Consider the following 24,048-nt stretch of genomic DNA (forward strand, 5'->3'; position numbering starts at 1 on the left):
GCCCGCTAGGGTGCTTACCCTGGCGAGCTGCGTGCCGAACGTTGCCGGCCCCTGTGCTATAGCCTGGTGGGTATTGTGCTCACTTGGGATGTACTCCTGCATTGGGATTTGAACCTGGGTATCCCATATCCCTGTTGAGTATGCAGTAACCTAAACATCAGAGAGGCGCTTCCTCCTCTATTTTATGAATCTAGACCTTCATTTCCTTTGCTTTTGTTAAAAATACCTGAAACAACAAATTTCTGATGCTTTTTATTTTCCCCCAACATTTCAAAAATGTTGGTTTTGGTTCTACCCAGACCAAACAATTTTTTTTTACTTTTTTTTTTTTTTTTTTTGAGCTGACAGCAAAACAAAAAAAAAGTTATTTTCACAGCTCTACTAGTGGGGTACCACGTATTTTATAAAATTGTAACAGTGTTAAATTTGGTACACTTTGCTGGATTGAGTCCAGTATTTTTAAATACTCATGAGGAATTCTTTTGCAGCTAGTGTGTCTACTTGCATAAGAAGAGTCTATTCATGTAAGTAAAAGTTTACAGGATTGGACCCGTTAATTGCAATCTTTTCACACTAGGTTATAAGTGGCAAAGGTAGCAACACCCCTCCACTCTGGGGGCATTAGCATCTAGGCGGTGCCTCTCTTTTTTCCCCCTACTCCGCAATGTGCTTTTGGGGAAAATTGCAGAGGAGCCAGTAGTAGAAGCAGCCAAAGCAGGGACATTCAGCAAACTATCTACAATTTTTACTTGGACTTTCTTTGCCCTATGCTGATTGGCTGTTTTCTTCAAACCTCTCCCTGCCCTTCCATCACAGTCTGTTCACCTCAGCTTCATGCCACACCTGCCCTCTGACCCCCTTCTCTCCTGTCCTGTCCTGTCCCCTTCACCCACTCCCATTCCCTTTTTCTTTCCATTTAGCTTATCCCCTCTTAAGTACCCCCCCCCCACCCCCCCCCCCCAATGAAATTAACATAGCAGTTGTTGCCATCAATGGTCACTCTGCTTGTGTGTTAAACCCTTTCTCCCATCCTGCGTCTGTCTTATCTATTTAGATTGTAAACTCTTCAAGTCAGGGACTATCTACTGCTCTGTGTTTGTAGAGTACCTAGCGAAGTGGGGCCTCCTATTTAATTGAAGAGCCTATTGTACTATTTTCGATATAAAGTTTTTGACACTGATATGAAAAGTTATACTACTAGCAAGTGATGCACATGATTTAATTATCCATGGCATGTACTGTTTCTGAAGTAACCCAGAGGGGTGCTTTTGATATGTAACTTGCATGTAGTACAGTTTTTTTTCAGTTAAGCTCAGAGATAATCATTGTTTCCTCTGTGTTCTTTATAAAGCAGGATAAGACACTTCAAAAACCGCTCTACTATGAACAGTTGACAGATTTCACAAGAGATCCTTCTTCTCCCTCCTCTAAATATGCTTGTCAGAATCAGTTGTGTATGTTGGAGAGGATGCAATTTGGAAGAAAGTATACTTGAGGTTTTTTCCAAGTAAATTTGAGGATAAACTAGGAAAATAAGTTGTTGCTCCAAATTGGTGAGGAAATAGTTCTCTGTCTTTAAGGATCTAGGGTAAAAATTTCAACAGCACCTAAGTCCTCATTTGATTTCAATTAGACTTAAGTCATATTTGAAAATGGATCTTAAACTTGTAGGGTACTTTTGAAAGTTTTTTACTCTAGCCAAGTTTAAAGTCCCTGATGTCAACTGAACAATGCAGTCCTGAAATAATATGCTTTGATTTCTTGGGGAGGGGGGCAAAAACAATGCCTTCACTATTTTTGTTTGTTCTCTGCATACCTTTCTTTCATTGGCATTTGTATTTGTATAGTGTAATTGTACAAAAACTATAGTGAAATACATAGCTCAAGGAGAACAGTATATTGTGAGCTTTCTATCACTGTTTGCTAGACACAATAACTTCAGTGTCACAAGAGCCTACACATATACAGCTGATGGCGTTTCTGTGGAATCGCAGTGGAGTATGGTGTCTACTGAAATCTGCAAGATAAGCAAATGCAAAAATTCCTTTAAACTGCCAGGCCTCCAAAAATGCCATGTTTTGGCCCCATTGATAAATGCCACAAATAGCAGAACAGGCATGTAGGATTCAGTTAAAAAAATATAAGGCTGCATGCCGCTCATGTACAGTTGTGCCAGCAACAGATTGTATTTAGCTTTTGAAAGAGAGTTTCCAAAAGCTGAATGCCTAATCTCCCCACTCCTGTTTATATATTGTAAGCAAACTGGTCTGAACCTCTTTGTTTTGTCTTGTCTGCTGCTGTCTCCAGTGCAATGAATCCTGTGCCAAAAATCTGGTACCCAGCAAGCAGAACATAGGTCTGCTTTTAATTATCAACTATAAAAGCATATGGAAGTGCCTTGTTTGTACTGCTAGTCACTGGTATAGGGAAAAACTGATAAAGCTGTAGTCATTTGCACAGATTGTAGTATTTTGATTCTGTGGAAAGAAACTATTTTAGGAGTGCCTGTTTGTTCAAATGACACACCTTCTCAGATTACTGTACACACAGTATCTGACAGAAATCTTGAAATTAATAAAATTATTTAAATTCTTATTTTCAGTTAACCACTGAAGAAATGATTTCTATACAGGCTAAACTGTTCAGAGATTTGTTTTGTCACCTAGGAAGGGAAACCACTTTAATGACACTGAAGGATGATCTTCTCCTGCTGTCAATGGACAGAGGACTGACATCTATTTTCCTGGACCTCTAGTCAGCATTGATACTATTGACTATTAGCTACCACTGACCTGCATAACAAATCTGGCAGGGAGCCAGAAAAATACTGAAATGTTTTTAAGTCCTTTGTGGCAGGATGTATTGCAGTTTCTGAGTTAAATGCACCTCTGACCCTCTTGGGGCTGCCTGAAGGGCACCCTACTTAGGTCTCAGACCTCCAGTCATCATCTTTTTTGAAGTGGAATTCTGGAGTCTGCTTCCTCCAGGTCAGGGTCTTAGGCTGCAATTCACTATGATCATGTCAGCAGGCCTGACTTCAGTTCAGCACCTGCAGTTCTTCTTTCCTTAGGGTGAATGACACATTTTTCTCTCAAATGATAATCCTATCTGAAAATGATAAATAGCTTATATGCATGCCTAGCTTTCCAGGAGTCACCCATCTTCCTTAAGGAGACCCTGGGAGATCTGAAGTATTTGAAATCCTCTCACAGGACTTGATGCTGTTGGACACAGTCTCATGCCTGTCAATTTTCGGCTGGTACCTGTGAAACTCAACTCTTCCCATGTCAGGGCTGTTGTTTTATACAGTTTCAAGTCCTTTCTCTCCGAAGGCCTTCGAACTAAGTCGCACCAATCTGCTAGTCCCAATGTGAAACATTCAAGAGGGCTTGTTACTTGCATTGTTTCTATATTGGGGCAATTTGCATTAGTTACCCTCCATTGAGTTAAGTTCCTTCAGGAAACATTTTTACTTTACCCAACTAGCCAGGAATAAAATCACTGACCAGTCCATAAAGGTATGTATAATATTTATAAAACTAAAGCTGTAGACTAAAAATATTCCATGATCCTACTGCATCTGTCACAGCTCAGTATTGTAGTCCTTGAATAGTCCATATTTCCATAGCATCGCATCTGACAGAGGATGTACCCGAAGAGTAGTAATGGGAAACTGTACCTCAGCCAATAGACTCTTCACTTGTGGAGTCACACAAGGATCGATTCTCTCTCCAGTCCTTTTCAGCATCTACATGCAGCCATTTAGGTGAACTGGTAGGATGATACATACTCAAGTGCCAACAATATGCAGATCACCCACAACTCTACTTATTCTTCAGTATACAAAACAATACCACTGCCACCAAGATGGCTGAATGCTTGGATGAGATCAGCTCATGGATGAAGAATAGATGATTGAAGATGAACCCAAGCAAGACAGGTTATGCTGGTGGCCAGAGGAAAATATTTGAAGAATTTGTAGCTATGGTGCAATCTCTTTTGATTTGAAGGTATATAATCAGTCAGTTAGTACCTAACTTAGGAGTACTCCTAGATTCCTCACTGATAGTGCCATCCCCAAGTAACTCCTTCTACCATCTCCAATTAGCTAGGTGACTGTCATCCATGTTGGTGGATGACCTGGCCTCAGTTATACATGTGTGACTGGGTGCCTCAGTGGACCTCACTAAGAATCTCGGATTCCGGGCAGACTGCAAGAAATAGGGCAGGCAGTCTCCCAAAACTGGTGGTTTAATCTATGATAGTCACCGAACCAGTATCGAAAGAGCTTCTGTAGTACCACACTGGTTAACAAGAAGTCAAACCCAGTCCTTTTAGGCATTCCAGCCCTTGACTCTCATCTAAGCAAACAGGTCTAATATAGTGATAGGTTACTGAAAACCCTATTCATCATACTTAAAATTTTACCAATCCCAAAGGATCACACACTTGCCCTCAGGGGTGTGTGTGTGTGTGTGTATGTATATGTGTGTGTGTGTGTATGTGTGTATGTGTGTATATATATATATATATATATAAATTTAGCTATATTACCCAAATATCACACTGTCAGCCAATCCTTAGTAAACTTACTAAAGATTTATTAATAAAACACAAGAAGAGAGTCACTTGAATGGTTAAGGAATATACATACAAGTGACTTTCAGTTTTCATAGATCAGGATCATAGCAGAGATGTTATATCTTCTGGCTTGCAAAAATCACTTTGGAGTTATTCCAACAGGTTAGAAGCCAAAGGCAGATTAGATGTAAAGTCTTTCCTTGCATTTTCCAGGGTATTCTAAATAACTACTTGAAAGATCTCAGTCCCATGTCTTTAACTTTCCCTGTTTAAAGTTCAGAAGACTAGAGATGAAAGGATCATGCCCAACATCCAGTATTCGTAGCTCTTTAGCAGGCTGACAAGCCTCCTCTCAGAAATTGTCACAGCAGGGCTTTCCTCTGAGGAAGAATAGGCAGTGCAGATAATTTGTGAACTCTTGCTTTGAAGTTAATCTTCTATTTCCTATGTATACACAGGTAAACTAGTTACATTCATTTACATAGCAATTAGCCGGTCCTCCATTTTAACAGAGAGAGGTAAGCTGAGGCAATGTAGATGATGATATTAGTTTCCTGCAGTCTCACATCTTTGATCTTAAGGTTAACTGAACATAGTCACATACATAATGTAAGGCAATTAAGACACACAAAGGCTACATACTTGATTTTTGCATGTATTTCCTGGTTCCATATCACAGCACAGATAACATCACTCTATTTACATTTTACTATTGACCTGTTTTATATAAAGTGTAATGTATACTTTGTTTACACTCCCTGTTCTGCCAAGTAGGCATTTAACACACATTTTCAGTTGAAAAATATCTGTTGGGGAAGGGGTTGTTCTGTTTTTGTTTTTCAAGCTACTTCGCAGAAGTTTACGCAGTTCTCACTAAATAGGTAAATCTTAGAAATAGCTAAAACTTAATGAGTCAGATAACAAGTGTTATATTTTTTTTTCATGGTGTCAATTAAAATCATACTGCAAAGTGTTCAGTGGTGGCAAATCTAACAGATAAGTAAAATTAATGTAATACGTTCCTTTACATTAGTCATGCATATACAAAATGCATTCCAGTTGGAATAGTTTTGGCAAAATCAGTACTTGTAGCTGAGCAAATACATTCAAATGATTTATTTTATGGTAAACATTGATTCATAACTGATCATATGTATAATTGGATTTTGAATGTGGTACATTCTACAGTAGCAAAATAAACACTGCCTGTTGCTCTCCCTGCATGTTCCCAACCTGAGATTGGGTGTCACTGTGCTAGGTTCTTTACATACATACATTGAGAGTCTGTGCCTGTACAGTTTAGTCTATATGAACAAGATACAAAATTGGTGGGAGAAAAGAATTGTTTATTATTAAGCATTTATATTCTGGTAGTGCCTGAAGGTCAAAACCAAGCTGGGCCCTGTAAACCACATCCTCACCTTGTTGGGTGCCCCCTCATCTCTAGTTGCAGTGTTGCACAGTCTTTGACCTGGTCTACACTGGGGGTGGGATCTATCTAAGTTACGCAACTTCAGCTACGTGAATAACGTAGCTAAAGTCGACGTACTTAGATCTACTTTCCGCAGTGTCTTCACTATGGTGAGTCGACTGCTGCCGCTCCCCCGTCGACTCTGCCTGTGCCTCTTGCTGAGCTGAAGTACAGGAGTTGACGAGAGAGCGCTCGGGGATCGATCGCTGCCCGCCGATCCGGTCGGTAGTGAAGACATACCCTTGTCTCTGGCATCCTCTACTGGGCTCTCCCTGAGCCCTGCCATGGTCTTTCTCAGCCTTCATCTTCTCCTGACTCCCCTCTGGGGGAGTCAGATGACACCTCCTGTGACACAGTCATGTGAAAATCTAAACCCCTTCGTGGGTAACATGAACAAGTCCAAATGAAAGTCCAAACAAATATTCAAACTAATAGTACTTCTGTACCTTTCAAGCTCCACGGTAATTCACTTGTTGGTTCTAACTCAGGGATTCCCCTGCAGGGGCCTGAACTGCTTCTGTAGAGTTCTTCCTGCATTGTTTACTGTCTGTTAAAGCCTATCTCAGGGCTTCCTTTTACTTCGCCTCTGCAGTCTATCTCCAACTGATTTCCCTCAGTCTACCTATAAGGCCTGGCTTCATATCTTCTGGCCAGGAGGCAGTTAGTCACCCCCCAGATGGGGAGCATGACAAACCCACTTCTTCAGATACATGGAGTGAAAATTACAGATACAGGCATAAATATATATTGGCAAATGAAGAGAAGGGAGTTATCTTACAAGTGGAGAACCAATGTTGAAGGCCCATTTAGTCAGGGTGGATGTTGTCCACTCCCAATAATTGAGGAGGAGGTGTCAATACCAAGAGAGGGAAAATTGCTTTTGTAGTGAGTCAGCCAGTCCCTATTCAAGCCCAAATTGATGGTGTTAAACTGTTAGGAAACATAATTTTTTTCAATATTCAGGTTATACAGGTACAGTATATTTAAAATTTTCCTAGCTAGAATTGTGTAACTATAATGAATGACCCAGAATTCTAATAATTAAATATTTTCATTAAGCTAACCAGCTATTTGATTTTTTTTTTTCCAGAAAAGAGCTAAAGGCCAGGTGCTATTTGACAAGGTGTGCGAACAGCTCAATTTACTGGAAAAGGACTATTTTGGCCTGTTGCTTCGAGATAACTCAGATCAGAAGGTAAGCACTAAGATTTGTTTTCGTGTTACTAGAATGTTGTTAGATTCTTTTTTTAGCGTAACTTCACTAACAAACTTGGAGAGCTTGGCTTGTTTAACCAAAAGAAGACTGAGGGGAGATACAATTGCTCTTTATAAATATGCATCCGAAGAAGTGGGTTGTAGCCCACGAAAGCTTATGCTCTAATAAATTTGTTAGTCTCTAAGGTGCCACAAGTACTCCTGTTCTTTATAAATACATCAGAGGGATAAATACCAGGGAGAGAGAGAGAGGAGTTATTTAAGTGCCAATGTGGATGCAAGAACAAATGGATATAAACTGGCTATCAACCAGTTTAGGCTTGAAATTAGATGAAGGTTTCTAAACATCAGAGGAGTGAAGTTCTGGAACAGCCTTCCAAGGGGAGCAGAGGGCACCAAAAAACTAACTGGCTTCATGATTGAGCTTGATAAGTTTATGGAGGGGATGGTATGATGTAGCTGATCTGGGACTGCTAGTAGCAAATATCCCCAATGGCAGGTGATGGGACACGAGATGGGGAGGGTTTTGAGTTACTACAGAGAATTCTTTCATAGGTGTTGGCTGGTGGGTCTTGCTGAAATGCTCAGGGTTCAATGAATCACTATATTTGGGGTCTGGAAGGAATTTTCCCCAAGGTCAGATTGGCAGAGACCCTGGGGTTTTTTGCCTTCCTCTGCAGCATGGGGCACAGGTCACTTGCAGATTTAAACTAAAGTAAATGGTGGATTCTCTGTAACTCGAACTCTTTAAATCATGATTTGAGAACTTCAGTAACTCAACCAGAGGTTATGGGTCTATTACACGACTAGGTGGGTGAGCTTCTGTGGCCTGCGGTTTGTAGGATGTCAGACTTAGATGATCATGATGGTCCTTTCTGGCCTTACAGTCTGAGTCTAAACTGGGAGACATAAATCATGCTGGAAATAATCTTAGTATGAAGCCCATAAAATGTGAATTTATTTTAATCTGCTGGAAATTGGCTAAACGTTCTATTGTGACATATTGGCTCATAGGGTGAAATGTCTAATGGGATGTTACGTTACTTTAGGATTTTGAGAGGTTTTTTTAAATCTTTGTGTATACAAACCTGTACATGGGGGTGATATTTTAATATATAAGCATGTCATTTCTTTCTGTGAAGGCACATCATTTTTAGTGAAAACCTTAACAAACTTTGGATGAGCCACCGAAGCTGGGAAGTTTAATCAATCTTTTGAGTTTCTCTTCTTCTTTTCCTCTTTTTTCTGTGCCTTCCATACTACTTTCATCTCCCAACCAAATCAGAACTTTATCCCCATTTTCAAATTGCTTCCTTGCTTTTCCTGATATCTTTAGTAATATTTTGTTGGGAGGATCCCAGGCCTAGCACTTTAACTGTTAGGCTCTGGTTTTCAAATGTAATGAATTTCTATCACTTTTCCAAAATGCATTTCTTCACTCCCAAATCTTGCGCTTGAGGGAAGCCTCAGCATTTATAAAGATGAAACTGCAGCTAGTTCCCCAGTACTGGAGTTTTGGTTTATGGGGAGAGGTTTTTTAATGATTCCACCTAAAATCAGAAATTGTTTTTTTCTAAAACTTGATAATTTCCCCCCTAGCCTTATTCAGCATTACCTTCATCTGCTTATAGGATGGGGTGGGATGCATATTTAGATTGCAGAATTTATTTAAAAAAAAAAAAAAACTTTGGTCAACTGAAAGTTTTTATCCATCTCTTAATTACCAGTTGCTGACTTATCTTTCTAGCAGTGTTTGAATATTTATGAAACAGCTGTCTAAAACTCTGCTCACAAATAAGTTATGTACTACATACAGCACTCTCCATTTTTCCTCCAAAAAGAATAGTAAATAAGAAACTTTTTTGTATTTTTAATGTTCAAACCTCTCTCTTTTTGGATACTGCAGCTAGCTTATATAATGTCTCTTCTGTCCCCTACTCCCCTCAGTCCACTTCCCGCCTCCTCACGAAATACAGTCATATGTGTTTCAAGTAGCTAATACAGAAACCTCTGCCGTTCCATTTATGCTTGCCATTCACAGGATTTCTCAGATTTAGTAGTCTTTTTTTATACAGTCATATTGCTATAATTAGGCTGAACAAGGTGAGCGAAGGTCAGAGTTTTCCACGGTTAGCAAATTCTAATCTTTTCATTGAGAGCCTTGGATCCTCAGATGTTCTTGACAAGTTTACAAGTGAGAACCATTTCAGTACATCCAGTACTGGGTGTAAAAAAACAACCCTACTGACTTAGTATTGTTCTGAAGACTGAATGCCACTTCATAAAATAGTTTCTGAAACATTACTGTTAAAAAAATTGAATAAAAATGAATGGATTTTGAATGTTTTCATACTCTGCATATAATTTACAGTGTGTACTATGAAATACCCAGCGTTTGCTTCTCCTCAGTGATTGCTGCACAGTGGTGTCTCCTGCTGTGGAGGAAACCACAGTTACTGCAGTTTCTAATAGGACTCTGTATTTTCACTACAGCTTATGTAAGTGGATAGTTGCATACAGTAATGCCTTCATTATTGGGAATTCAAAGTTGAACAATTACTACTATAGCTGCTATTAATATCAGTATGGGTTTCTTTGTACTATATGTACATGTGTATATACTTTTTCTTCACCCTTCTTCACCTCTCTGCTGTCTTTTATATTGTCAGTCACATTCTCTTCATTGCCATCCCATCTTCCCTAGCGTTTTTGCAGCAGCTTTGTCCTTCCTTAGTAGTTCTTCTACTACTCTTTCAACATCTGCCTTAGCTGTGGTTCCACTTCTTCTCTGTGGCGATTCCAGTTAGCTCTGTCTTTGGACCCCTGTACCTTATGCCACTTAGGGAATAAAAAAAGTATATGAGCCGATTTAAAAAAATTACTTTCAAGTCTTAAACTTTTTGTTTGTCAGTAGTTAGAAACTCTGCTGGAAGCCCATGTAAACACACCCATCCAACCTCTTAACCCTCCGACTTCCCCACATTTGCTACTGACTGTTTCCCACTTCCCTAAGACTCCTGCACATATTGCTGGCGCCCTGCCACACGTAGAAAAGTGTTGCAGTACTTAATACTAAATAAAACTGTAAAGGAAAAAAAACCCTCTATAATCTAACTTGGAACTAAGAAAGGTCCTCAGGTCAGGTTTGAGGTGCTTTGACATAGCTGTGTGTGAAGTGTTGTTTTTATATATAAACTGGATCTCACCAGTATTTTAAAACTTACTTTTATGAGCACCAGCATTCATTTAATGTGTTAATGCTGTAAAGCAAGAAGATAAATTTGAGGAGAAAGCAGGCTTTTGTCTTAGTCTTATAGAACGAATTAGAAGATGTTGATTACTTAGCTGGCCTCTGCTGGATTCATTTGCAACTGTTCTTTCACAATAAAATCTGAAGCAAGACACAAATGATGCCTTCAACCATCTTATATGTGAGATCTCATGGTGCCTTGACAGTTTTGATATTAATTGTTCAGTATGACTGGAGCAAGAGCTTTTTGGCATCCCTTCCCGCAGAAGCAGAGGCTGCTTTGAACCACTGATTTTCAGCAGCAGTAATCTCTGGTTGTTAGGTATTCACTCTAGAACATTTCAATCTTGCCAGTATTCACCTTCAAAGACCAGTCTGTTTGAGAGGCTTGGATCCTTTTAATACTTGTTGGCCACTGAGTGCTAAATACACGAGTCCATAACAGAGGGACTATAAAGTCAGCTTTAAATAAACTCCTCTAAATAACGCTTCCTAGTCCCCCAAAATGCGTGTACTTTTAAAGCTTAACAGTAGCAAGAACTGCAGGAACTCCAATCCCTTCTTGCAAAGAATGCCACTGAACTCCTGCTGCCAGGTAGGAGTTGAAAGGTTTTTTTTATTCCATGTATTTTCTGATCTCCTCAGTGATGATGACAGGCCCATCCTGATCTTGACATATCAAGTGAAATAAATTTAAATGCGGTCTCTGAATAATTATGCCCTTTCTAGAGGAGGATGGATGGCCAGGCATGTGCTGTGAATCTTGTACATACTTTCTTCCTTTGTCTGAGACGGAGGTGCATTTATTTCTGTTTATCAGGGCAACACTACCAGTTCCATGTAGTGTGTTTTTTTCAGACTTGCATCCATAGTGCATGTTCACAAAATACTTGATGGTTGGGACTTTGTAGCTATACAGAGTGGGACTACATAAAATAGGTGCACTCAGATTTTTACCATTTTAAAAATTATCTGTTCTAGTCATAGTCTCATTACATATATATGGAAATATTTCATATTTGTAGTATTTTTCAGAATGGTAAAAAACTGTATGTTCCGCTTTGCTGTGTAAAGCTTTAGGTCTTTTGCACGTATCTGGGTTTTAGGGAAAGACCATATGCTTGAAATTCTCCATCTCCTATTACATTCCTCTTTTGCACAACTCTTTTCCTTTGTGTTTCAAAATGGTCATCTCACTTCTTGAATTAATTGATCCAGAAAAAAACAAAACACTGTTACTAGCTGCTTTGAGCCACAGATTTAAAATAAAAGCAGAGGGTTGGAAGCTTCACAGTTTTTATGGGCTGGTCTTCTTTTCTATTCCCCCTTTCTGTATTAAGATTCTGAAGATTGGATTGTTTCCTCATCTTGGCGCCAGCTCATTCTGATCCATTTTTTCCTGCTGTGGCTGTTGCCTCCTTAGATTAAAATGCCACAAATCTCTGACCTCCAGCCCAGTCAGTGCTAAATGCTGAATGATGTGTTTTTCCCATTCTTGTGCACTCATCACAGCCACTCATTTATGAGCCAGCTGTTGTGCTAGACTGCAGCTGTGGGGTGTGGAAACTGAATGCCAGGCACTCTTCTGAGTGGAGAATTAGAGCTGCTCCCTAATGCAACATCAGGAGTGCGAATAGAGGGGATCCTATTGATTTTTTTTCCATGTCAGTGTTCTGTGCAGCTGGGAGAGATGTATTGTAACTTAAAACTAGACTTCATTAGCATTTATTAAACTTTAAAAAAAACTGTTATAAAGTAAAATTACACTTCTCTGAAATTTTAGAGTTTGTAGAAACATTAAAGTTGTTTGCTAAAAGTTTAGATGGCATGTAGGGTAATGAAATCAACAGGGAGTTCATGAATGCTCCATTAATACTCTGTTTTGTGCTCTTATGATGATCTGTATCACAGCTGGAAATGCTGCTTTTCTGGATTTGTACAAAAACACTTTTTGTATTTTGACATTTTCTGACAATTCATTACTCTGTCTACTTCTGTAACCCTACCATTTACAAATGTAACAGAATGATCTTGTTTTGCCTACTGGATCAAACTTAACATGTATTAATTTAAATCTTCTGTGCTAAAACAGTCTTTTCCTTTTCACAATAAGCCAAAGCAAAATGGTCCATATCAGGATAGACTGTTCAGATAGATTTACAATACTCTAGCCAAAATGAAGGGCACAGAAAAAAACATATTCTTGCATGCATGTGAAATATATAAATTTAGAGAACTATTCCTATGTATTATAGCCAAGGTCCCATATTATGTAGAACATTAGACCAATCTTATGCAGTGAGGACCACTGATTTTTATCTGGCAGAGCTGCCCTGAAATCAGTGGCAAAGATATACAACATAAAGTTAATTAACAAATTTAGGAAATTGCTGCTCAAACTGTGAACTACTTCCAGGTTTAGAAATAATCAGAAAAAGTGAACCTAGTATCTTTTACAAAACAAAAGGCTACCTTTTTCATTTTAAAACTTTCTTGTTTTTATGTTCCTGTTTTCCACCAATATAGTTTAAAGTAAATAATGTTGCTCTTTATAAGCAGATATGACTCTGAAGTATACTACTGCATCATAGTATTCTGTAATGGTAATGCCAAAATATTATGTAAAAGTGGTACGTATATGAAATTGTTTTGCATAATTTTGACTAAGTTCTAAACCATTATCACTGTATTTGAAAGAAAATTATGACAAATGTGAGCTTGCTTATTTGCAAACTTAATGTGGGAAACCTCTAGAGGGAAAGCTACTGACTTAGCCTTTAAATCATTGTTATTGATGTAAAATAGCATAAAACTCTTCCTTGCTCATTTCAAGAATTGTGTTAATGCTAGAACTGAAAGCCTAGCTAGACACACAGAAGATGAACTCCTGGCCTCATTTTGAAACCAATGGCAAAACTTCAATTAACTTCATTAGGACCTGGATTTCACCTGGAAAGTCTTTTCCACTAGATGGCAGTTGGGTGGCTTATGAAGAGTAAGTGATGTCCAGGTTTTTTGTTACAAAAAAAACCAAGAAGATTTAAAACAACTACTATACAGATTGCAGTAGCCTTGAACAAATTTGTAATAGCCAATGCAGAAGCAGGCTGACTCAGTCCTTCTCCTGTAAGAAATTCTGAATGATTTTCATAATTTTAAGAAATTTTATAGAAAAGGAAATTTATAATCACTTCTACTTATAAAAGTTAAAATATAGTTGCTTATATTATAGAACACTATTGAAAAATCTTCACTGCTCACTCCAAAATGATGAGATCTTATCAAAAGGAAATTTCTTGGCGCTCTGGGATTTAGTTTTGTTTTTCTTAGGTGAAGTGAAACACTGTTAGCTACTGATTTGGGATTTTTAGTTATGTGTGTGCAAATAAGTTAAGGTATAGAACTAGAGTGGAAAATCTTGTTCATCTTATGTTATGATCACCTTTTCCCTGCAGGTGCTATCATTAGTTTTTAAAGAAATCTAAGGGCTTTTCTGGGCAAGGGAAATTTTCACGAGTATAACCAAAAATAGCTTGGACCAGTGTGGTTCACTCCAGGAAGTTCGTGGGGTAAGTCACACTGGTGCAAGGCATGTCTATGTTAAAGGATTCCACTAGAGTGAAAATATCAATGTGGTTACTTTGGTGCAAAATTGATGCTCCACACAAGCCCTAAGGAACTGCAGCTTAGTGCATTTGGTGTTACTGAGCTAAATTTACCTAAGGCAAGAAAAGACTCTGGTACAGACCTTGGGAGCATATAAGCACAGCCCCAAAAGTGGAATGCATTGGAAGGGAGAGAATGTAGCTAGGTCAGGCAACAAATGCACTGATACAGATCTTCCCTCAACAGCCTTGGCAGTATAGCACCTCTGGAATCTCTGGGAGATTTTAAAGCAGACACCTGCGGGGTGGATGGTGGAGGTGAAATTATTGCCTGTCTTGCCCTTAAAGGTTCAGCCTCTATCTCTTTCCTCACCCCCCTCTTAAAATGCATTAAATCTGATTTAGTGAGTATGTATGTAGAATTTAGAAATGAATGTTTTTATACAATGTTCATTACCATGATATTTGAATGCAATGGTTTCAAACAACCTCGACTTGATTTGTGCCAATAAACAAAAGGCTCTATGTTACAAGTTCCTTAAACTGTGCAGGCCTCTTTTACATAACGTCTGTGGATAAGATTAGCAATCTGGATAATTCCAGTTACTAATAATTACATTTTTTGTCTTTCTAAATTCCCCTCCTCTAGAAATACTTCTGGATGATCAGTCACAGGGTTAATGCCTAGTTACACCAATTTCAAATGGTAATAGAAGCATTGTGTGCTGCCTAGTAAATTATTGTATTGGGATGCTTTCTGTTTTGAAGGTGGTACATCCTTTATTCGCTAGGCTCCTAATTCTGAAAAACAAGCAATTTTCACCTTGGTGCCTAAATATGGATATGGATACTTGTGTTTGAACATTTTGGCCAGTGCTTTTAATGCCATACTTGTTTCACAATGAACCCTTTGAAGGTGGGAGGGGGGGAGGGACAATATGGAAAAAAGTAAGCTTTGTGAACAGATCTTTTCCAACACTTCCTAGTGTTGCCAGAGCTAGTGTTTGGGTGACGTTGAGAGAAGAAAGAGTATTTTATTGTGTAGAAAATGGGAGAGAAGTATCTTTCATTCAGTAACTTTGTATTGGTTTGCAGGCAGGAGTAAGTAGAAATTACACATAGGGGTCTGCTTTCTGTCAATAAAAGGAATAAATGAAAGGAAATTACTTGGTGATTTGTAAGGTATAATTTCCTTGAAAATACTCATTAGAAGACTATAAAATATCATTTAATTTCCAGAATTATAAGGTCTTGTCTAAGAGAATGAAGTAAAAAGTGTTGCATAATAAGCTCTGTGTGTGTGGGCGGAGGGTGAGGAAAATCAAAGCACAGTTCTTGATGGAAAGTTACTAGTTAACTCAAAAATTCTACAGGGTACTTTCAAAGTAGAATATCAGAAGAATGTACTGTACAAGTATTTATTTTAATTCATGAAATTATATCACACTCTTTCGTTTGTCTGAATTATTTCCTTATGTACTGATGTTCTTCCTTTTTTAGAACTGGTTAGATTCTTCAAAGGAAATCAAGAGGCAAATTCGAAGTAAGTACACCTGTATTGATGTTAAATTCTTGAACTCAATTTTCTAATACAGAAATATATTTTCTCAAAGTTAAACTTTTTAAAAGAAATCTTGGATATGGCAGGAATGGTCATGATGAAGATTTTTAAAACATGATTTCTACTGACTCTACAGTCCCATCTACAGATAGTTGAGGAGCTATGTGAATGCACAGTTGTCTACAATGGGTAGTGATGTCCATGGTATAGCAGATTTTTATTATCAGTGTGGATAGGATTATGCCGGTCTGTAAATGTTTTAGGCCTGGATTAAAACATCCCTCACTAACCTAATTAGTCAACAGTGTGTTGTGATGACACTGGCAATAAATGTTTTACACATATAATCCCCTACCATGGTGAAGAATTGTGCACTATCACAGTTAAATCTTTTGCCTGGTTATTGGATGGGTTTGGACAGTTTACCAGAGATCTAATGTTGTTAGCCTATTTCAAAGCTGTCATGATATTTAACTTGCTAATTGACTTTGTAAATTTTATACAGTTACCAATCAGGTAACTCTGGTATTTGCAGTATTCAGAGTGCTTCCTGTCATAATTATAGGAAAATACAAGGGAATCCTAGCTGCTTTAGTAATCACATCCTTTACTTAGGCAAAGCTTTTCAGTACTAACGCTAAGTTTAGAGCTCTCTTCTCCAGCTCACCTGGAGTTGCAATTCTGGGTGGTAACTGTCGTGGTAACTTCAGGAAAACTCTTTGATTTTAGGGAGTCATGTATGTATGTTTACCTGTTTGCATGATCTTATTAACCTGACTCCTGTCATCTTGATTTCCATGCTTAATCTAAAGAAATCACAGAAACAATGATTTAATTATTATAGAAGGATATTGAACTATAGAAAGGTTTTTTTCAATGTCAGAGCAGTGTTTCTAATTTGTTTTTAGACCTGGTGTTTTATGCATATGTGCCAAATGCAGCCTACCTGGTAAAGAGAGGAGCAATCATCCCAGAATATGGAATTCGGAGTGAATTTCTCCCAGTTCCCTCATACAATAAAAAGAAAAGGCAATAAAAAGATCCCTATTATGAAATATCTGGCCTTTTCCAAAATTATTTTAATTAAGTTTCAGTAATTTTTAAACGCATAAATTGTTGAAGGAGTTGAAACAAATTAGTGTTAGTAAAATGGAATAAAAGATGAATATAGATTTTTATTGTTGTCTATACTTACAATTTTCTATCCAGTTTATTGCTGACTGTGCTGAGATGTCACGCGGTCATAAGTACTCCATAATTACTGTACTTGATACCTCCCAAGGTGATGATCGGGGTTAATCAATAAGATGGGTATCTGAACTTTTCCGTGTCTGTTAAATGTTAGTTGTGTTAAAATGTGGTCTTCAGTGACTGCTGGGAGACATTTTATGTAACTCATTAAATGAAATGTCTCTTGCAAGCATCTTGTGTATCAAATATGGTCATTATGATGCTTGCTTGTTTATATCAGCCTTTGAAAGACTTATTTTTTTAACAACCAGGGAGTCTTTAAAGACTCCCAATGCTTTTAGCCACTGTTTTTGGTAGAGGTTTTTCTTCTTTGTGCTAAAAACCACGAATGTATACTTCAGCCTGCTTTGCAGCGTGGGGGCAGAACCTGACCCGTTAGTCACTAGCAGCAGGGAAAGGCCCAACTTCCTGAAATTCCCTCTAGGCTTTTTTCTGCCCCCACTTGACCTCCTTGCTGCAGAGCTTTTCTGAGGAAAATTCTGAACTTTCACATTTTTAGACTAGCAATCAGTTTTTAAAAAGTGGGATTCAAATCTGGCTCATGTAGATATGAGGCTTTGGGATCAGACGTTCACACACATCCGTTACCAGTGATACAATTGGAAAATTATGAGAAGCTGTGGCTATTAAGAGTGTTCAGAAAAGTCCTCTTACAATCCTGGCTTCTGACAGACTCTACAGAAAGGTAGTCATGCAACAAGATCAAGCAGTCTGGGAAGTACAACAAAAGAAAATGTCTTTGCAGTAATAGTTAGAACAAATGCAGGGTCAATAACTACCCTCTTTTGCTTTAGTTATCTGCAGTTTTCCCAACCAGCCCTATTTGGAGCTAGAACCCAAACTGGTGCCAGGCTCTGTCAGTTTGATTAAATGAGGTCAGTAGAAATTGTCTAGAGAGAGTACCCTGTGGAATTGTGCAAGAATTCCAGGAACAGCTTTGTCCCATTCCCAATCTCAGCAACCAGGTGAAAGGCCATGGCATGAATTTAATCATCTATCAAGTGATTTATTTCTATTTCAGGTTGGAGTACACCTCTACTTTGATATAACGCTGTCCTCGGGAGCCAAAAAATCTTACCGCATTATAGGTGAAACCGCATTATATTGAACTTGCTTTGATCCACCAGAGTGCGCAGCCCCGCCCCCCCGGAACACTACTTTACCACGTTATATCCGAATTTGTGTTATATTGGGTCGCGTTATATCGAGGTAGAGGTGTATTACAGGCTGCTCCCTATCCTATTTCTTCCTCCGGATAATCTCGGGGACACAGCACAGGGCCCTCTCTGAAATATCTAAATAAGTTCCTAAAAGAAGCTTGCCTTCAAAATATTCCCATTTTACCATCCTCAGACAATGTTTGTTCTTCAAAAGGCTGGCAGCCTTTTTCTTTTCTCTTCTTCGAGCATTTTTACATAGGCTCCCAGGGGGTAGCAATAATATTGGCTTTAGGGAAGAAGGCAAATTACTTTTCTCTTCACAGACAATTTTTCTGATCAGGATTCTGTGCAGATAGAAAGCTGAAGCAAACACACAGTGATATGGTTACAAATTCAGTACAAACAAAAACATGTCAGGGAAGTCAGCCATAGGCTTGAACTGAAGATGAATACTATCCGGTACAGGGTCTCATCTCAGAAGAATGTTAACACAAGATGGAAAGAAGGAAGGAAGGAAGATGGCCACAATGAAAAACGTGTCAAATAGAAACAAACATCCAATTCTTGTTGGAATCCATTTTGAATTCTGAAATCGTATGTAGGTACGCTTCAACAATCCAGAGTTCATATGATGCCTACCCAGTAATCTTGAGTATCCCCTCCGCATCTCACCCTATCTCTTCCATTGACAGAGATTTAGCTCTAGTTGTATATTCTCTAATCCCCCAATGTTTTTATTTTGAAGGCACCTTCCCCACTCAGTTCAGGAAATGGTTACCATAAAGAGAGAGTACAGTGTCCACCAACTGGAACAGATTGAGTCATTAAGGTCTCAGGGCACTGGTCCTTCCATTGAAAACAGATGTGTTCTGGTCATGACAGTCAATGTGTCTGATTGTGTTCTTCCCAGTTCTTACAAAAACCCTATCAGCCGTACCCCAGAGAGAGATTCTTCTGTCCTGGCTGGAGCAAAATGCCCACCAAGGGGGAAATAAACACCAAGACTTGCATGTCAGAAATCGGATTAGCAGAGTTGCTCTTACACCCAGAGGTATCTGAATCATCATAAGTAAAATTGGTAGGCTAGTGATCAACCTCTTTGTATCTAAAAATGGTAAATAAAATGTCCTGGAGCCTGTCTGTGTGCCAGGACCAGAATGTGAGGTGGCAATGACATCTTGCAAAATGAGCAAAGTCTCCTCTTCTATATGTCTTTCCAGCTTGACCATTTTTCCCAAGCCAAAACAAGAATAGGAATGAGAGAGTAGCAGTGAAACTGTTTATGCTTTTCTGGCTGAAGAGTTTATGGTTCTGAGGCCTGAATAAATCTAGCATTGGATTTTCAGAGGAGGTCTGCTATTGCAAGGCTGGTCCTCCAGCTGGGATTAGATGGTTTCAAATGAACACTTGATTGAAGTGAGTGTTGCTCTGATGGACTCCAAAAGAGAAGTCAACCAATAGAACTTATTCTACAGGCTGGTGCAAAGTCCACAGTTTAATTACCATATTAAAACTAGCAAAACATATCCTTGACAGAGGTGCTGGAACAATTTGTATAGTGAGGGTGCTGAGAGCCATTGAATCAACCTGTAAATCCTGTATATGATGGAAATCATTTTAAGTCAGGGGATGCAGCAGCACCTCCAGCACCCCTACTTCCAGCACCTGTGATCCTTGAGTTCCCCCAGGAGTGCTTTATTGTGGGTGTATAAGAATGTCCATGCAAAAAAGTCATATCTCTTTAGTATAATATTCTTGGCATGCTCAAAAAGAGGAAGTTTTGTACAAGTCCCCATGTTAAATACTTCCTTTGGATAAAACTTCATTCAAACCACACAAGGTCATAGAGTTGCTCTTTACAGCCATACTTGAATTGGACCTCAGAAGGAGATGTGGTCTTATTTCCTATCCATTACAGTAGGCCTGCCAGGGGCTCCAATCAGGAGTTTATTTGAAGTTGGGAAACCCGGTATTGTACTTTTAATTCAGACAGGTAGTCCTCACAACTGTCATGGCATTCATTCCTTAAGTAAATTCAAGAAAATTTCCTCCTTCGATTGTCAGTGTCAGGGCAGAGTAGTCATGTCTCTATTGAGATCTGCTTGATATCCACTAGTTCACCAAGTTCTGCTTATTGGTCATCCATTCTTACTCATTGCCATTTCCATTCTTTTGACAGAAGTCATCTCCTCCATATCTTAGTGCCCAAGGGGGCATGGAGAAGATTGATTACATACAATCTACCTCATTTTGGATGTCCATATTTAAAGGATGATCATGCTTCCCTCCCTGGAGGCACACTGCTATGAAAAACCCATTTTAACAGATCTGTGGACTTTAGCATGAAGAGGAATAGAACATTTTTTTGTGCTTTCCTGACAGTTTCCTTCCTTAAAGTAATAAGGTCCACAGATCCCACCCACACTGAAAAGAAATGGATCATTCAGAACAGAGAGAGGATTTCTGTTAATTGTTGTTTGGTGTAATATATCCTTTTCTCCAGTAGGAGAAATTGTTGTACTTTTTCCTCAAAGTATATTTAACACAATCTATCATTTAGAAAAGTAAATTTGAATTATCCTGATTGTGGAAGTTATCTCAACTGGATGGAACTTGAAGAGGTGGAGCATTCCCCTGCTGCGAGTGGATGACAGTTCTGGCTCTGCCCTCAACCTGCAAGCAGGCTGAAGTATCCATTGTAATAAATTTGTGGACCTTAATTACAATGGATACTTCAGGATAGGATAAATTTTACTAATGTGGAATCTCCAGATATTAGGTCGTTCTTCACTGTCAGTATTATTGCATCATTCATAGACATACCATGTTTTGGAGTTGGTAGTTCAGAGTCTAATGTACAATGCATGCCACCTCCTTTATTTCAAGGGTAATACTAAGAGCTTGATCATGCTCCTTAAGTCATGATAAAATTCCTATTTTACTAGCACCTCAACAAGCATAACGGTGTACTCTTGCCAGTATTTTCATTGTCTCCAGCTTGGAATGTTCCCCAAACCCTATACTTTGTTTATGGAATTCATTTCTATTAAGATTGAAAATGGTGATAGCAACTTGAGAATAAAATATACTAGTAAGTAAAAGTATATTGTATATAAACTCATGTCACTTACTACAGATCCATTAATGCTATACAAGTAGAACAAAATTATTTTTAGTTAAAATAATTCAGTGTTTGTAGTGTTGCATAAAATTAGGGTGACCAGATGTCCTGTATTTAAAGGGACAGTCCTGTTTTTTGGGACTTTCTTATATAGACGCCTATTATCCCCCACCCACATCCTGTTTTTTCACAGTTGCTATCTGGTAACCTTACATAAAATGTCACTCTGGAATGTGCATGTTGGATAATGTAGATTGATGGGGAGATACGCTAGTCAAGAATAAGATTTAAATTTCTGCACTTGAAACAGAAGAGCATTGTAAATTATTCCAGGGGCTCACCTGTGTAATCTTTTCACCACATGTCTCCAAGTGAAAGCACCTGTAATTGACAGGAACAGTGTGTTCATCACAACTGAAGTGGAAGGGTCTTTGTGAAACCTCCATTTTTTTTTAATTCTGATATTTCTCCAAAAGCTTTACATTTGCACTAATCATTTTTGCTATGGATTTCATTAATTCCAAAAGCCCTATAATTACGTTTAAGAAAACTTGGCTCATATTCTACTGAAGGAATGAAAATTACAATGGATTCTCTACAGACCGTCGTTTCATTTCCTCTGGTGAATAGATTATGCTGAAAATATAGCTGAAGTACAGTCATTTGTGTAAATAGATTCTGCCTGATTAAAATGGCAAATGCATTAATTTATCTACATATTTATATACAATATGTAATTAACCTTCCACCTACTAATAAAGAAAATGATTCATATTATATTATTTTCTTTGAGTAATTGCACATGTCTGTTTCACTATGTGCATGCCCAGTGCTTCAACGTCAGATCCAGAACAGGTGTCAGATCTAAAATGTATAGGAAGGTGAGGCTCTGTCACCTTCTCATGGAGGCAGCCCTGCGTCCACCATCAGAGCCTTCCTGCTTCTACTTCAGTCAGAAGTGCTTCTCCAGACATTGCTGCATCTTAGTGCCGCTGTCCTTCCCCAGTACCTCAAAGAAAGCATTGACATGGTGCTTTGAAGGACTCATCCTCCAAGAGATCAAGGAGCCTGGTACCATCAACCAATAAACAGGCTGGAAAGAGGGTAGTGTGTCCTTTGAGAAGAGGCGCTCCCTGATGTTGTGACAGCATCTTATGTGGGGTCATCAATTCTGGCACTGGTGGTGCCTGTGAAGTTGAGACTGATCCCTGCTGGTGTACCAACCCCTTCAGTATAACAACAACAGTGTCAAGGGACCTTCTTGATACCACAGTTTGGGGACCAGCGGTACAGGAGACCTCTCATCTGGTACCAATGAACCCTCAGTCTGCATCAGACCTGCCTATAGGTAGAGATCAACTTCTGGTACCGTGGCCAGCATCAGACACTCTTGCGCCTCCTTGCCCTGTGCTGTCTAGAGGCAAGGCCAAAATGTTTCCTTCGATACCATCATTTCTGGTCTCAACAGTGGTCCTCGGCACTTGGGGGTACCACAACCCCAGCCGGTAGAGCCCTGCAAATCCATGGATATATATCTGCATCCACAGATACAGTTGTACTTTTTACCACAATGGTGCCCAAACTTTTTCTGTTGCTGCCCCGCCCTTACCAATAATGGGTATCTGTCCATGCCCCCACCTCCATTACTGCATAGTTGGCTCAGGAGAGGAGCTTGGGCTGAAAGCAGGGCTAGGGGCTGAATGTTCCTCTGCATTCTCCTATGGGGGTGCACCCCACAGTTTTGGGAGCACTGGTTTACCAAGTTAGATCAGATGCAGATCCAAATTTTTGAATCCATGCAGGGCTCTACCGGTCGGGTGTCTCAGGATGTTCTTCAGAATCGGAGACTTAGTCATGTGTGTCTTGCTCCCAAGATAGGAGGCATCACTCTCCATCATTGAGGGGATTTTGTCCTTGGTATCTGGCAGAGGTTCCATGTTGATCGAGGGACAAAGAGGTTGTGGTCCATGCCCTACCAATTGCCATATTGGAACCCAGGGGGTTTCTTCCCACCACCAGATCTTTCCTGCACCCTTCTCCCTCCAGGTCTCCTAGTAGATGCCACGATAGTTTCTGTGAAGAGGCTTGGGAAGTTACCCCTAGTACCAAGTAGGGTGCTGAGCAGGCCCAGCAGAATCTCCTTTGGAGAGGTTATAAGAGGCTCCACTCAACCTGCTTTGTGTTCCTCCTCGTCATCACCCAATGAGGCGGTGGTATCTTGAGTGTCTTTGCTTCTTCAAAATGATTATGGGGCCTGTCAGGACCTGTTCAAGAGGATTCCTTCCTCCCTGGGCGTACAGGTGGAGGTAATTCAGGAATGCTCCTACAGGTTGATGGACATTTTGGGATTTAAACATGGTTTCTTTTAGATGTATATAATTCAGATAGTGTGTTCAAGTGTTTGAAGCCAGAGGTGTTGCTTCCTTTTTACTCACATAACACTGACCTCCTGACTCCTCTGTCAGGTATCCTGACTAGAACACATTTCAACTTCATTTGGAAAATCAGCTGTGTGAGAGAATTTATTCTTACAAAAAATTTTTTGTCAAACTGCTTTTAAAATAGCCACCATGAGCCAGATATTACTGGGCCTGGTTTTGACTACAGATCTGTGCACAAGTCTCTGTGTGCCCAATTCTATTCAGTTACACTATGTCTAGTCAGTGCCTTTCAGCATTAATAACAATGGAAAGAGGTTCACTCTTGCACTTTCATCCTCAGTTTCTTTATCCACTTAGTTATAGATGGGTGATGGGATTGCAGGTATGTGAAGGTACAAGGCCTCTGCTGATGTGAATTTAGGGAGCCAAAGCCCTTAAATTTCTTAAATTTC

General features: G+C 39.2%; 1 protein-coding gene across 1 annotated transcript in view; it reads left to right on the top strand.

Moving 5' to 3' along the window:
- The window catches only part of EPB41L2 (erythrocyte membrane protein band 4.1 like 2), a 234,964-nt gene that overhangs the window by 139,940 nt on the left and 70,976 nt on the right, over positions 1-24,048 (top strand). Inside the window, exons 5-6 of the mRNA XM_026649545.1 lie at positions 7,143-7,247; positions 15,623-15,665. Coding sequence (XP_026505330.1) covers positions 7,143-7,247; positions 15,623-15,665 — 148 coding nt within the window. The remainder of the gene's footprint in view (positions 1-7,142; positions 7,248-15,622; positions 15,666-24,048) is intronic.

This window comes from Terrapene carolina, unplaced genomic scaffold (assembly GCF_002925995.2).
Source record: "Terrapene carolina triunguis isolate 2854851 unplaced genomic scaffold, T_m_triunguis-2.0 Scaffold85, whole genome shotgun sequence".
In the NCBI taxonomy this organism is placed as follows: domain Eukaryota; kingdom Metazoa; phylum Chordata; order Testudines; family Emydidae; genus Terrapene; species Terrapene triunguis.